Source organism: Hemiscyllium ocellatum, chromosome 39, assembly GCF_020745735.1.
Source record: "Hemiscyllium ocellatum isolate sHemOce1 chromosome 39, sHemOce1.pat.X.cur, whole genome shotgun sequence".
Taxonomy (NCBI): domain Eukaryota; kingdom Metazoa; phylum Chordata; class Chondrichthyes; order Orectolobiformes; family Hemiscylliidae; genus Hemiscyllium; species Hemiscyllium ocellatum.
The window spans coordinates 24,387,232-24,400,957 of record NC_083439.1 but is presented as its reverse complement, the minus strand read 5'-3'; the positions used below and the strand labels follow the sequence as shown (position 1 = coordinate 24,400,957).

Sequence of the window (13,726 nt, the reverse complement as noted above, 5' to 3'; positions counted from 1 at the left end):
GAACTTTAACAAACTTGTTATCAATGGGAAAAGTTGCTTTATGTACACTTCCTCATTTCATTTATTTCCCAAAATTCAAAGGTGTTTCATTTTGAAAAGTCAAAGTCGGTGTTATTTTGCTTAAATTACTTAATTTGTGCAGTTGGATAGATTGTTTTAATGGAGCAGTAAATTACAATGAATTAGTAGGAATACACTTAGAATCATGAAGTCAACCAGACCCTTAGGTCCATCATACCAACCAAGTTGCCAAATTAAACTAGTCCCACTGCTTGCTTCTGGCCCATATCCCTCTAAACTTTTCCTAGTCATGTACTTGTCCAAATATCTTTTTAAATGTTGTAACTATTTGCATCCACCACTTCTTCTGGCAATTCCTTCCACACACGAACCACTCTGTAAAAAAAAACGTCATTGGGCTCGGGGTCGGAGTGATAGGGAGGCATCTGAGGGATGTTTGAAAGCAAGGACAGGAACCTTGACACTGAGATTGTGGGCCAGGCAGCATCTCAGGAATAGAGAATTCGACGTTTCGAGCCTAAGCCCTTTGGCACAGTGGTTAGCACTGCTGCCTCACAGCGCCTGTAGACCCGGGTTCAATTCCCGACTCAGGCGACTGACTGTGTGGAGTTTACACGTTCTCCCCGTGTCTGCGTGGGTTTCCTCCGGGTGCTCCGGTTTCCTCCCACAGTCACAAAGATGTGCGGGTCAGGTGAATTGGTCAAGCTAAATTGCCCGTAGTGTTAGGTAAGGGGTAAATGTAGGGGTATGGGTGGGTTGCGGGTCGGTGTGGGCTTGTTGGGCCGAAGGGCCTGTTTCCACACTGTAAGTCTAATCTAATCTAATCTAATCTAATCAGGATGAAGGGCTTAGGCTCGAAACGTCGAATTCTCTATTCCTGAGATGCTGCCTGGCCTGCTGTGCTTTGACCAGCAACACATTTGCAGCTGTGATCTCCAGCATCTGCAGACCTCATTTTTTACACTGAGATTGTGGAGCTCACAGCCCCAGAGAGCAGTGGAAGCAGAATCAATCAACGGATTCAAGAAAGAATGAGACATGTTTCTGTTGAGAAATCGGATAAAAGGCTGTGGGGAGCAGGCGGGAGAGTGGAGTTGAGACCAGGATAAAGATCAGTCATGATCATGTTGAATGGCAGAGTGGGCTCAAGGGACTGAACTACCTACTCCTGCTCCCAATTCCAATGTTCCTATGAGATAATGGCAAAATAGCAGCCAGTGAGGTCAGTGATCGTGGCGGGACTCTCTGCAAGTTTGGACAGAGTTTTAGGCAGCCCCAAGACTGTGGGACCAAACCAGGGCGCAACTCTGCACTGTCCTGTAACCAAGAGACCTTAAGGCAAGGCCCCAACCGTGCTGTTCTGGTGCATTTACAAAATGTACAGCCAGTTTCGGAAGAGCAGAGGTGGTTCTCCTTGGTGCTCCAGAGCCATTATTGGTCCCTTACCCAATTTCACGACAAAGTGCATCATCAGCTGGATAAATTGGCTGCCACCATCTTCACAATGAGAATTCTAAACGTCTCATTCACCTGAAGGCACCTCCAGGTGCTGAGGTTGTGACAGGTGCTATAAAATTTTAAATTCTCTCTTTCCAAGGGGAGATAATGTTGGAATCACAGGTGCTGCAACCGGAGCTGGGAGAAAGAACCACCACCTTGCAGGTTCCAAGGGCAAAGAAAGTGACCCAGTCATAGTTCCCTCAGATGGATAGAAAGATAATTGGCAGTAGAAACATGTGCATTCAGATGGGATTGAGGGCGACCATCAGAAATCCAGGCTTCCAGTATCCTGTAGCATTAGAGGCCAGTTGGACGGAGAGATTGTCAAGTTAAATCAGGGAAGCAGTGACATGCATTTGTATAGCACCCTTCAGGTATACAAGGCTGTAGGCCAAGTGCTGGAAAATGGGGCTGTTTGTTTTTGACCGGCACAGACTTGATGGGCCGAATGACCTTTCTCAGTGCTCTCCAAACTTATGACTTCACAATGAACTTTACAGAAAACCTTTTATTTTTCTTAAAAGAAATTCTGTTCCAAAAAAGTAGGTTATGGAAGGATTTCACCATTTGGAAAAATGGGAGGGAGATTGTCAGTGGGGATAGGAAAGAAAAAGAGCAAGAGGTTTGATGGAAGGTGGGAGGGTCACTGGCAAAGCCAACACTTATTTCCCCCCACTCTTCTAAGTGACCCTGAGGCTTGTGGTCTTGCTGGGGCCACTCCAAAGGAGATGCGAGGATCAGGTACAATGTGGCAGTCAGAGTTAGTAAGGACAGCAGATTGCTCCCCCCCGCCTCTCACCAGGGACGAGGCTGAAGACAGGACACAACCCCTCGCTGGCAGATTGTGGGTTCCTAGGTGGCATTTCACCGGCAGTGCCCAATTAAGAGGTTACCACTGGCACCCACTGGGGGCAGGAGGGTATCGTCCCAGAGTTTTTAGCTCCGAGGACTAATGCACTGTAGCCTCAGCAGCGCCACCACTGAAGGGTGTGGTAATTGCTGAGGTGGAAGGACAGAAGAGAGGACACTGTTGTACTGAGTCAGCCCCGAGGAGGCAATGAGATCTCTCTGTTTCTGTGCAGGGGACAGGAAAACAGACCCTTTGTTAGGAAGTGAGGTTGGGGAGTGATGGGGATTCCCATTGCTATCAAAGGACCCATTCATTGGACAAAGGGGAGGAAGCTAAGTGCACTCTGAATATACAGCTGTTGGTCGTACTACTGATGTGATGCATAGCGGTTGGAAGACAGTAGGATTGGAACGGAAGTGGGCCATTCAGCTCATCAAGTCTACTCCACCGCTCAATGAGATCATAGCTCATCTAATCATCTGTAGTTCGCTTTTCTGCCTTTTCTCTATCACCTTTGATTCCCTAATCGATCAACAAACTGTCCATCTCAGCTTTGAATATACTTAACTACCCAGCCTCAGCAGCCCTCTGCGATAACAACTCCACAGGTTCTCTGCCCTCACCTCGGTCTTAATTGGAGATCCCTTAATCTGGTCCTGGACTGCTGTACAAGGGCAAACAATCTTGATACATCTACCTTGTCAAGTGCTTGAAGAGTCTCGTAGGTTTCAGTAAGGTCACCTCTCATTGTTTAGAATTCCAAAAAGGGTAGGCCCGACCGGCTAACTCTGGCCTCCTCCTGACTCTTCCTCCCACTTTACCAGCCTTTTCACTCCAAGGGTTTGGTAAAGCCCATTCTTGTGTTTCCCCAGATAACATCTATCCGGAGCAACTTCAAAGGCCTTGACATGTGGTGAAATAGGTAACAGTCAGCAAACATGCTTTTTGGAATTCAGAACTGGTGGAACAGTGTTGTATTCCTATTTCAGATCGATGTTCCCTTTGAGTTGAGGGTTCCCCATTGGGAGTGCTGGACCAGTGGCCTTCTCCTAACAACCATACACACGTTTTACAAGAATTATTGATCAATAAAAAATACTAGGCATGTGTAGATAGTTAACATGTTGAACTGCAGTTATTTGTTTGGTGTTTTCCTTTGTACATACAGTGCTTTGTGCTCAGGGTTTACAAGCGAAGGACAAGACAGGATCAAGTGATCCATATGTCACAGTGCAAGTGGGGAAAACCAAGAGAAGAACAAAAACTATTTTCGGCAATCTCAATCCAATCTGGGATGAAAAGTTTCACTTGTAAGTACAGGAATATAACTTCTGTTCTCATCATGCATAAGTCAAAGTCAATTTGAGATTTAAAATTCTTGGTGAACACAACTTGAACATTAAAATGTGCACAGCATAAGGCTGGCATTTGTTGGGAGTTTTTGCATGAATGGTTAACGATGGGATGTCCAGCTGGTGTCTGATGAGCCACATAAGCCTCCACTATAGTTAAAGGCTGATTCTTGGCTTTAATTAGCTGGAATGCCAGGTATTCCTCCCTGATGTGAAAGCTACAGAACAAAAACAAAACCAGCAGTACTCCTTCCATTCTGAACTGACTGAGCCACATATTTAGAACTAATTATAATCTATTAACTGTTCACTGTTGGATGTGCTCAAAATATACTCATGCCTTCACACCTATAGCTGAACACAAAATGGAGCCAATTACAAAATGCATATTTTAATAATTCTGGGAAATGTCACTTTTCTTCCCCTTATAAAAGTATTTTTATGCAAAGGTTTTGATGTGCTTCTTAACAAACTTCCCCACACCCACGCTCATCATCAATACAGTGAATTAGATTGACCTAGAAGAGTAGCTTCAAAGCTTAATTACCATTTTTCTACCACACAGAAAAGCCCGTACTTTAGTTGTAAGAGTAAATGATGGTGTAGCAATGGACAAGTTCCTTTAACATATTGAATTTTTAAAAAATAGTGTGGTTTGAACTTTGGTGTTCAGTTAGGAATTGGATTTCAGGATATTATTCCAAGATTGTGATCTGCAACACTCATTGTATTCCAATCTGGTGTTACATTTAATTGTTGGTGCTTCTCCAAACCTGGTTTTACGACAGGTTTTAAGGAACTCTGATATTGTGTGTGTGTGTCTCTCTCTCTCTCTCTCTCTCCCCCCCCCCTCCCCCCCCCACTCGCAACGTCCTTACAAAACTGCTCTGGCTACTTCTGAGAAATTATTATTTGGGGAAAGGACTTTGTGTAACTTTGGACAAGGCTTCACTTTTTTTTGAGTCATCATGACATTTTATATTGAACCTATGGAAACCCCAACGTCACACAAGAACATACTCATTAAAACCCAGGCACTGCTGTATAACCATTCCTGCAATTACATAGCTCTTCGTTTAGGCTTTCCACTTCCTGAGTAAAGCTCTCAAACTACAATGCTGAAGAAAAACAAATACGTTTTCGCAAGAGTTTCTATCGATCTTATTGAGGGAAAGGAATCAGTTTTCCTTTGGTGATGCCTTTGTCCCAAGATTTGTTGAAATCTGCGGGTTTTTTAAAAAAAAAATATATTGGCTAGAGGCAAACAACTAAGAAATATGGCCAACAACACTACCTTCACCACCACGTGAAGATATAATGTTCAGAAGATAAAAGTTTAAGAAGGTAGTTCACTGATCTGACAGGGCTTGATCTGAACAGATGCATAGTCTGCTCTCAGTTTAAAATGCTACTCACACTCTGAAATTGTGATTCAGAAGTATTTAAAATTAGAAATTTGAAACAAATGGTTTCTGCATGCATTAATTATACTGCTCCTGAACATTGCAGTTCAATATTTACAGCTTGTGGCTGGCTATTAAAAAATATTCGTACTGATTTTTGGAATGTTTTCCATCTCCCACTTAACACAATGATATCAAATTCCTTTCTTTTCTTTTAACTGAGATATTACCTGATTTAAAATGCACAGATTAGTACCTCCATTGAAAAGGCACAGTGCAGAATTTAATCCTGATTTGTTGGCAGTTCGTACAGTAACTTTGCCAAGACCAATTTGCAGCCCCTAATGTCAAAGCTCTCCACATATATGGTCATCTCTTACAGCTGCTGTAGCTGTTACATTAATTCAAGAAAGCTTTAGTGATTTGCCACACGGGATTAAACTTGAAAGGAGATTGGAGAGAATTAAAACTCACGTTGTAAACTGGGATTTAATTTGTAGGAACATGAGCACTGGAGTAGACCATTCAACTACCCCAGCCTGTTCCATTCCATCAATTAGATAATGGGCTGATCTGTGACTTAATGATATTTACATTTTTTCAAGCCTTTCATCCAGAATACAGCCTTGAAAATGTCAATTGGTGCATTATTCACTGTCTACTCTGTGGAAGAGCCTCAAGTTTGCACTATCCAAAATGTGAAAAACAACAGCAATGGGTCATGAAGGACAGAACTCCTCCTTTGAGGGGATTAGGCACCTGAAGAGGAGGTGGGAAGTGTGGTCAAAGTCCCTCGGTCAGAAGGCTACTTAACAGTTAAAACATTTTAATGAACAATTTAGCCACTCAGCAGCTTTCAATGTCCATCCTTTATCTCAAGTCTTGTTTTCCATATTACTATCTAGGTAACCAACTTAACATGCTTCCCATGTCCCATCCAATCCTCTCTGTGGTCATTTAGACACCATCCCACCAGCATCTCCCCCTGCCAGCTGCTTCTGTCTCCTCCTCCAGAGTGCTCCAGATCCAATTGGACTTAAGGCCTGAGATTAGGACTGACACAACACTATCATATTAAAGTGTGGGTTCTGTTGTGGACCTCAAAACATTTTAAGAAGATAGTCCAGATGTTAACTTCTCTAGTTATTTTAGGCAGATGGAAGGTGGATATCCCAGGAGTGATGCAGAAGTCAAACTACTTGGCTTCAAGTAAAACAGAATTTAATTACACATCACTGTATGAAGCACAAACCAAAGAAAACAAAATTTGAAATAACAGTGATTTGATAACCCAACCGACTCTATCGCAACTTAATGATGCTGTTCCAATTTCGTGCAATGTCCCCATAAACACCCCTTGACAAAAAGGTAAATTCAAATCCAGTTTCTTATGGGAGAGATATTAGAGAGAATCAGCTGGGGATCATTTGCTGACACATGCACCCTCCTTCCAATGTAGCTACTTCTCTGTCTCCAGCAGTTTCTAACTATTAAAACTAAACCAAACTAGAAAAAATGCTTAAACTGGGTGAACTTGCCACTCTCCTTTCATTGTTCAAGTGTTTCAAATAAAAAAACCTAAAAGCCTTTACCCTGTTGCCTTGGACAGTATCTGGTAGCCATTAGCAAAGTGGCCTAAACCCAGACAAATTTGAACTTCTGCCTTTTACAACCCTTCTTGAAAAGAAACAAAGTACAACATAACCATGTTAAAGGAGCATCCTCAACACAGTTTGTAATTGGAAATTCCACTCCACTATTAGTATCCACGTCGCAGAGTGTAAGCCAAAAGAAATGAATAAGGTTTAAATTCTGTGCAGAAATAAAAATTGAAAAAGGCAGATGAGACAATAGCAGAGACAATTGCAGAAAATATTACTTTATTATTTTGTTCTTTAAAAACCTCTGAAGGAATGAGTTCCCACATTTGTAGAATTAATTTTCAGGACCAAATAGATTGTTCGGCATTATTTATCACTTTCCATACTGCTAAAGGGTCACTTACTTCTGAATTCATCAGTCTTAATGTTAATGCCATCTTTAATGGTGCTCGAGTAGGCAAGTGCAGCGAACCATTCTGGTTATTCAGAGCCGTATCTTCCAGCTTAGAGAGAATCTAGTAATCCTGTGGAGATTTATTGTATGCAAATGTTTGCAAGCGAAATCTCAGCAAGTCATTCCTTATCTTCTGTTTTTTCCCCCTAATTTACAAACTTCATTAAATAGCTTGTCACTGCTTTTTATATATTCCTGCTTCTCCCATTTCTGTTATCATATGATTGCAGTTGTTGTTTTGCATACTCTACTGATGACAAGTGTGCATTACAGAAACTGAATCACTTGAGACCGACAAGAGAAACCATATTTACAAAGAAAATCTGAACCTATTAAATGTTCAGCGCTACTTCATGCAATATTCCGCCATACTTTCACTTGGCATAGATGAATAATGATTTGAACTCTATATATACGAGAATGCCGAGCTCAATGAACCCCAGAATATTCAATAGCCAAATTGGTGAAGACTGCATTCTGTACTAACTGAGATTATTACATCTGTAGTGAAAACATCTCAATTTTGTATATGAATGACTGTTTGAAGTGACAGTACTACACAGAGAATTCTGAAAGTGACTGAAACTCTGTTACATTAAATTAAAAGTGAAGACTAAGGGTATTATCGTGCACTATAAGTAATTGCAGTAACCCTCTGAGATACTTATTGAATTGAGTAAACTTTAGTTAAAATGCCATTTATTAGCTGCAGATGGGCAATAGCTGTTTCTAGTTTGAATTTTTTTTTAACTTGTGTCTTGCTGAATATACTTATTGAAGCGTTGAGTCTCAAGTTACAGAAACTGCAAATTAACTATTAATTTCATGGTTTCAGTCAGCTACATCAAATTAGTTTTTTAGTTTTTTCCTCAAAGTAAATTAACTCCTGTAATATTTAAATCATGGTGAGAAAATATGAAATAATGAGTTTTTATATTTACTTTGTTTTGACTGAAATTTGCCTTATTTATGCTTAATTACTGTGAAAATTACCTATATTTTTATCATCTTAATGGCTCATGTTGTAGAAGAATACTGCAGACCGAAATTTATTCTGGTCACACACAGCAACATAATCTAACTAACTACAAAGCTCAATTTTTACCATTGGCAAGGATTTCTCTGATGTCTCATTTGGCTTTATGTAGGATAATTGTTCAAGAAAATTTGCAATGATAGAAGAAATATGTTTTCTAAGCCACAATGTGTAGCTAAACAAAAATAAATATTATTTTTGAGATGGCTAACATAGATTAATTGCTCTTATGAAAGTTTTATTTATAGTCCAACAAACCACTTCTTATTTTTGTTAAAAAGAAGATACTTCATTTATAAATATCTCTTTATTAACTGAAATAAGAATGAGATTCGTTAATGTGGCGTTCAATGCCATAGTATGCTTTTAATCTTTATTGTTTCATTTATGGACAGTGAGTGTCATAATTCCACCGATAGAATAAAAGTTAGAGTTTGGGATGAAGATGATGATATCAAATCTCGGGTTAAGCAGCATTTCAAGAAAGAATCAGATGATTTCCTTGGACAAACAATTATTGAAGTACGAACACTGAGCGGTGAGATGGATGTCTGGTACAACTTAGGTATGTGATTATTTATTGATGCCTACTTGTAAAGTACTACAGTGACATTTTGGCCTCTACTGAAGTGCTTAAATGGAATAACAATTTTAGCCCCATGAGCATATTCTATGATTCTAATAGATCATGGCTGGTCTGTACTTGAACTTCATTTGTCTGCTTTTGTTTGATCGTTACCTTTTATTACCCATTCCCAACAGAAAAATGTCATCAGTCTTTAGAATTTTAATTGATTCCAACCTTTTGAGTGAGTTCTCCAGATTCTCAATATTTTATGGAAAAAGATCTTCTGGATTTTAATTCCTAAATGGTTTGGCACTAATTTTCCGGTTAACCTTACTTAGATTTATGTAATTTTAGTCTCCTTACATTTCTGTTTCTTGCTCTTTTCTTTTCTCTCTTATCCCAGCATTAGCTACTTTATGCCACAAAGTGCAGTTTCATCTGTGGCGCACAAGTACTAGACCGTGACCATTTCCAACAAGAGAGAATCTAAGCATAACATGATCTTGAATGACATTTCCATCATCGAATCCCCCACTATAAACATTCTGGGGGTTACCATTGACCAGAAAATCAGCTATTCTCACCACATAAGCACAGTGGCTACAAGAGTAGGCTTGGAATACTGCAGCCAGTAACTCACCTCCTGACTCCCCAAAGCCTGTCCACCATCTACAAGGTCAGCAGTGTGTCAGGATGACTCCAGTTCCAACAACACTTAAGAAGCTTGACACCATCCAGAACAAAGCAGCTCATTTTATTGAAGATACATCTCCAGAAATTTACCAAGGCTCCTTAGTCAGCATCTTCCAGCTACAACCACAGCCACCTAAAAGGACAATGGCAGTAGATAAATGAGAACACTGCTATCTGTAAGTTATATCTCCAAGCAATGGTGAGTGGCTTGGAGACTATCATTATTCCTTCAGTGTCATTGAGCCAAAAGAATGCAACTCCCTCTGTAATATCATTATGGATCTACCTAAAACAAATGGACTGCAACACCTCACTCCTCTTCCCCTTTCTCAAGGGCAATTATGGATGGGCAATAAATGTTGACCCAGCTAATGGTGCTGACATCCCATGAAGGAATTTAAAAAAATATATCCACATTTATTCATTCCCTTTTGCTCAGAAGTAGTAGTGTGTACCATCTACAAGATGTACTGTAGAAATTCACCAAGGGTCCTTGGACAGTGCATGACCACACCATCTAGAGGACAAGGGCAGCAGATACATAGAAACACCACCACCTGCAAGTTCCTCTCCAAGCCACTCACCATCCTGACTTGGAAACATATTGCCGTTCCTTCAGTGGTACCCAGTCAAAATCTTGGAGATCCATTCCTGACAGCATTTTACCCACATGAAATGGACTGTAGCAGTACTGTATGGGCAGTACAAGAAGCCAGCATACCACAGCTCTCAAGGACAACCAGGAATAGGCAATAAATGATGGGCCAGGCAGTGATACCTACAGTCCTTGAATGCATACTAAAAATGAAAGATTAAAAGCATTATATTCACACTAACATCTTAAAACATCAAATTGCAACAAAGTTGGCTCACAGTTAATTACTTTTGCCCATTGTTCATCATAAATATTTAAACATGAAAGTGGATTTGTTCACCTTTACATACTCTTATCAGCATGATGAAACTCGGGTGAATTGTAAATTTAATGAATCAAAGCAAATTATGCACTATATAAGGTATTCAGTTTGACTTTAATGGTACTTAAGATATATTTCAGTCCATTTAATGGAAATATTGCTCAACAAATTAATCTAAACTATCCACCATCCTTCACCCCATCCAGTTTAATAGTGTTTTGTCCATATTATTGCATGGGTCACCCTTGAAAATTGAAGGTGACACAGATTAAACTTTGGGTGCACATGCATGTCAGTTCACTTGAGATGGTTGTTTTTCCAATATTTACGTTGTTGAAATAGTCTGTTTTTATCTTTTCTACTTGCAATCAGGTTACAATGTACGTGCACAGCCAACAACCACACCATCACATTCATCTGTGATATTTAAAATTCTATCAACTTAGCGAAGATTTGTTTACTGCCTACTGCCTGCATTTGTTCCTTGACATCAAACATAGTTACATGTGGGGTGACAATCCTAGCTATGTCCATATAAGGTCCTCCGTCGTCCTTAAGCTCGTAATCCAATTTCTTGTACTCTTCGGATTTATATCTGCAATTATACAAGGTATTCTGTATGTAGTTTAATGTCCATGTTATGTAACAGGATATCTTTCAACTCACGGAGGAAGAATGCAATATAAGTATTTATCTATCTAACTTAGATGGAATTAGCAAAAGGCTCTAATCTAATTTTGTTTAGATAGTTTGGAAAGTACTTTATTCCCTTGGTTCAGAATATTTTCTGAACTCCTCTCGCAGATTAGAGTCTTGCAGTTCAGATATCCATGTTATGTTTAAATTTTCAATTTATTTTAGTTGTGCTTTTGGAATTTTATTACATCTGCATAAATGCTTTTTCACATTTTTGTGACTGTAGGCTGTAACCTAATTTCTTAGCTGTTCACCCTCAGTGAATTAATCATTATTCCACAATAAAAAACCAATTGCCACCATAATAAAGTTATAATCTCCAACTGTACGCACATCTGCTGGAATGAAATGAGATAAAAGTTACAAGTTTTCTTGAATTGCCCATCCAGAGCCCGAGTAGACTAAATTGGAATGATTTACAAACCTTTTTAATTTGCTTGGCATCCGAAATAGAATTCTTTACTGCATCAAATCTAGACTAAGGTGAAATGGCAGATGAACTGGAGGATTTTAATCATATACCAGTGCTTCTGAGGTTTTGCAAGCATCAGTTTATCCACGTTTTATGTAAAAGTGTTTTGTGAAGCCAGATGACTTTATATAAGTTAACAGATCTATACAATATCTGAAATAAAGATTTGAAAACAAATTGTAGCATAACAAATTATAAATAAGAACATTAATTTTAGCTATCCAGATTGACTTGAAATTCTCTCCTGTACACATATCCAATTAACTCTTAAACAATTCCAAATTTCTGCATCTACTCCTCTGTTCATCCTATTCATTGATCATTCTCATGGTTGGAAACACTTTCTGATGTCTGCATTTGTTAATGTTGACTTCGAACATCTATATACAAAAGTTACTAGAGTTATTTTCACACTTTCATATAATCTTAGAGGCTGCAGAGAGCTACATTACAGCAGCTAAGAATTGTTGACACCTGTCAATTCAAGTTGTAGGTGCTTCTAATTTAGTAAATATTGTGCAATAAATGTCTGATAACTTCTAACTGGACAATCAAACCATAATTTATTTCAATGTTTATTCACCCAAACTTAGTTAGGGCATGGCATTATGTCAAATTAGATTGGATTCCCTACAGTGTAGAAACAGGCCCAACATGTCCACACCAACCCTCCGAAGAGGAACCCACCCAGACCCATTTCCCACTGACTGATGCACCAAACACTTTGGACAATTTAGAATGGCCAATCCAGCTAACCTGCACATCTTTGGACTGTGGGAGGAAACCAACACAGACAAGTGCTGGCAGTGCTCACCAGTGACACTCCCACCAGTGGAAGGAAAGGACTACACCTGTGTCTGACTGACGAGCTGCAAGCTTATTCAATCAAACACATTGATGCTAAAAGGAGCAGACTGAATCCAAGCTCTCTCCAAGAGGCAGCTCGGGTTGGGAGATGTAGTTAGAATTGCTTTTGGGCATGACTGTCTGGAGGAGTTGATTCAATAAAGCGGCTGTGCTCTAACCTGTCATTCCAGCTTAGTCGGTAACTCACTTTTCTTCTGCAATTTGTACTAGGTACACCCCACAATGATTTTTTTTTATCTGTTGTCACATGATAGTTCTCTATTCTGTGAAAATTTTAAATTCAGTTCTGTTCTTCTCTGAACAAAGCTATACCATTTTACTGTCATTGGCATAATTACCTTTACAAAGCTTTTTATATTTTCTTTCATTAATTGCCTTTCAGTCCTTTTTACAATAGGTATAAAACTTAAAGCAGCACTTACCACATCTTTGTTATTGACTTACACTTGCTTTCATAACAATCAAACCCCAGAGGATACTGCACTCTGTATATTTGAATCTCTGTATATACTGGTGCAAACAATATCAGCTTTGTCCATGTGTTGTTCCTGCTTGCCATCTTGAACATCATTAGCAGCTGCCACTTTCGATACAAGGTTAATATTCTGTTGCTGGTCGAGCTGTGAAGCAATTATTGCCCACATACAGGGAAGAAATCTCATCCTCTGCAAACACATTTTCTGAACACCTCAGTCCCCAGCCTTAGTTTAATGTTAAACAACTTTTTTTGTGAATTTATGATTAGGTGGATGGCCATTCATCATTTAAAAATTAAGCAGAATTTCCCTCTGAGAAACGTTAAGTATGTTTGTATTAGGTTCTACAATCAACTGACAGTTTTAAACAAATCGCTTATTGCATCTGCTCAATTATACCGCAATGCAATTTATCTCTTTCATCTTTGCTGTTGTTTAATCTTTCTGTTGTTTGATGGAACTTGTGATTTTTACCTAGCAAATGGCAAATTGAACACAATAATCATGAGTGGTATTTTTATGATAGACATTACATGTAGAACTCTTAGTAGTAATGGTGCATGTGAAAGGGGTTGGAACTAGATGGGTGCTGGGCTGGTATTTTAATGTTTTCTTCCCTGACAGGACCTGGGTATTGCTTCTCACCCATCCCTATTTGCCCTCGAGAAAGTGGTGGAAAGCTGCTGCCTTGAACCAATGCAGTTCATGTGCTGTTCAAAAAAGCAGCTCACCACCACCAAGGGCAACTAGGGATGGGCAACAAGCAGCCAGCGATGCCCACTTCCCACATCCCATGAGTGAATAAAAGAAGCCATTTGGA

General features: G+C 39.5%; 1 protein-coding gene across 4 annotated transcripts in view; it reads left to right on the top strand.

Moving 5' to 3' along the window:
• The window catches only part of LOC132834396 (protein unc-13 homolog A-like), a 575,505-nt gene that overhangs the window by 340,556 nt on the left and 221,223 nt on the right, over positions 1 to 13,726 (top strand). For all 4 annotated transcript variants that reach the window (XM_060853271.1, XM_060853270.1, XM_060853267.1 and 1 more), the window contains 2 exons: positions 3,540 to 3,681; positions 8,613 to 8,782. In XM_060853271.1, coding sequence (XP_060709254.1) covers positions 3,540 to 3,681; positions 8,613 to 8,782 — 312 coding nt within the window. The remainder of the gene's footprint in view (positions 1 to 3,539; positions 3,682 to 8,612; positions 8,783 to 13,726) is intronic.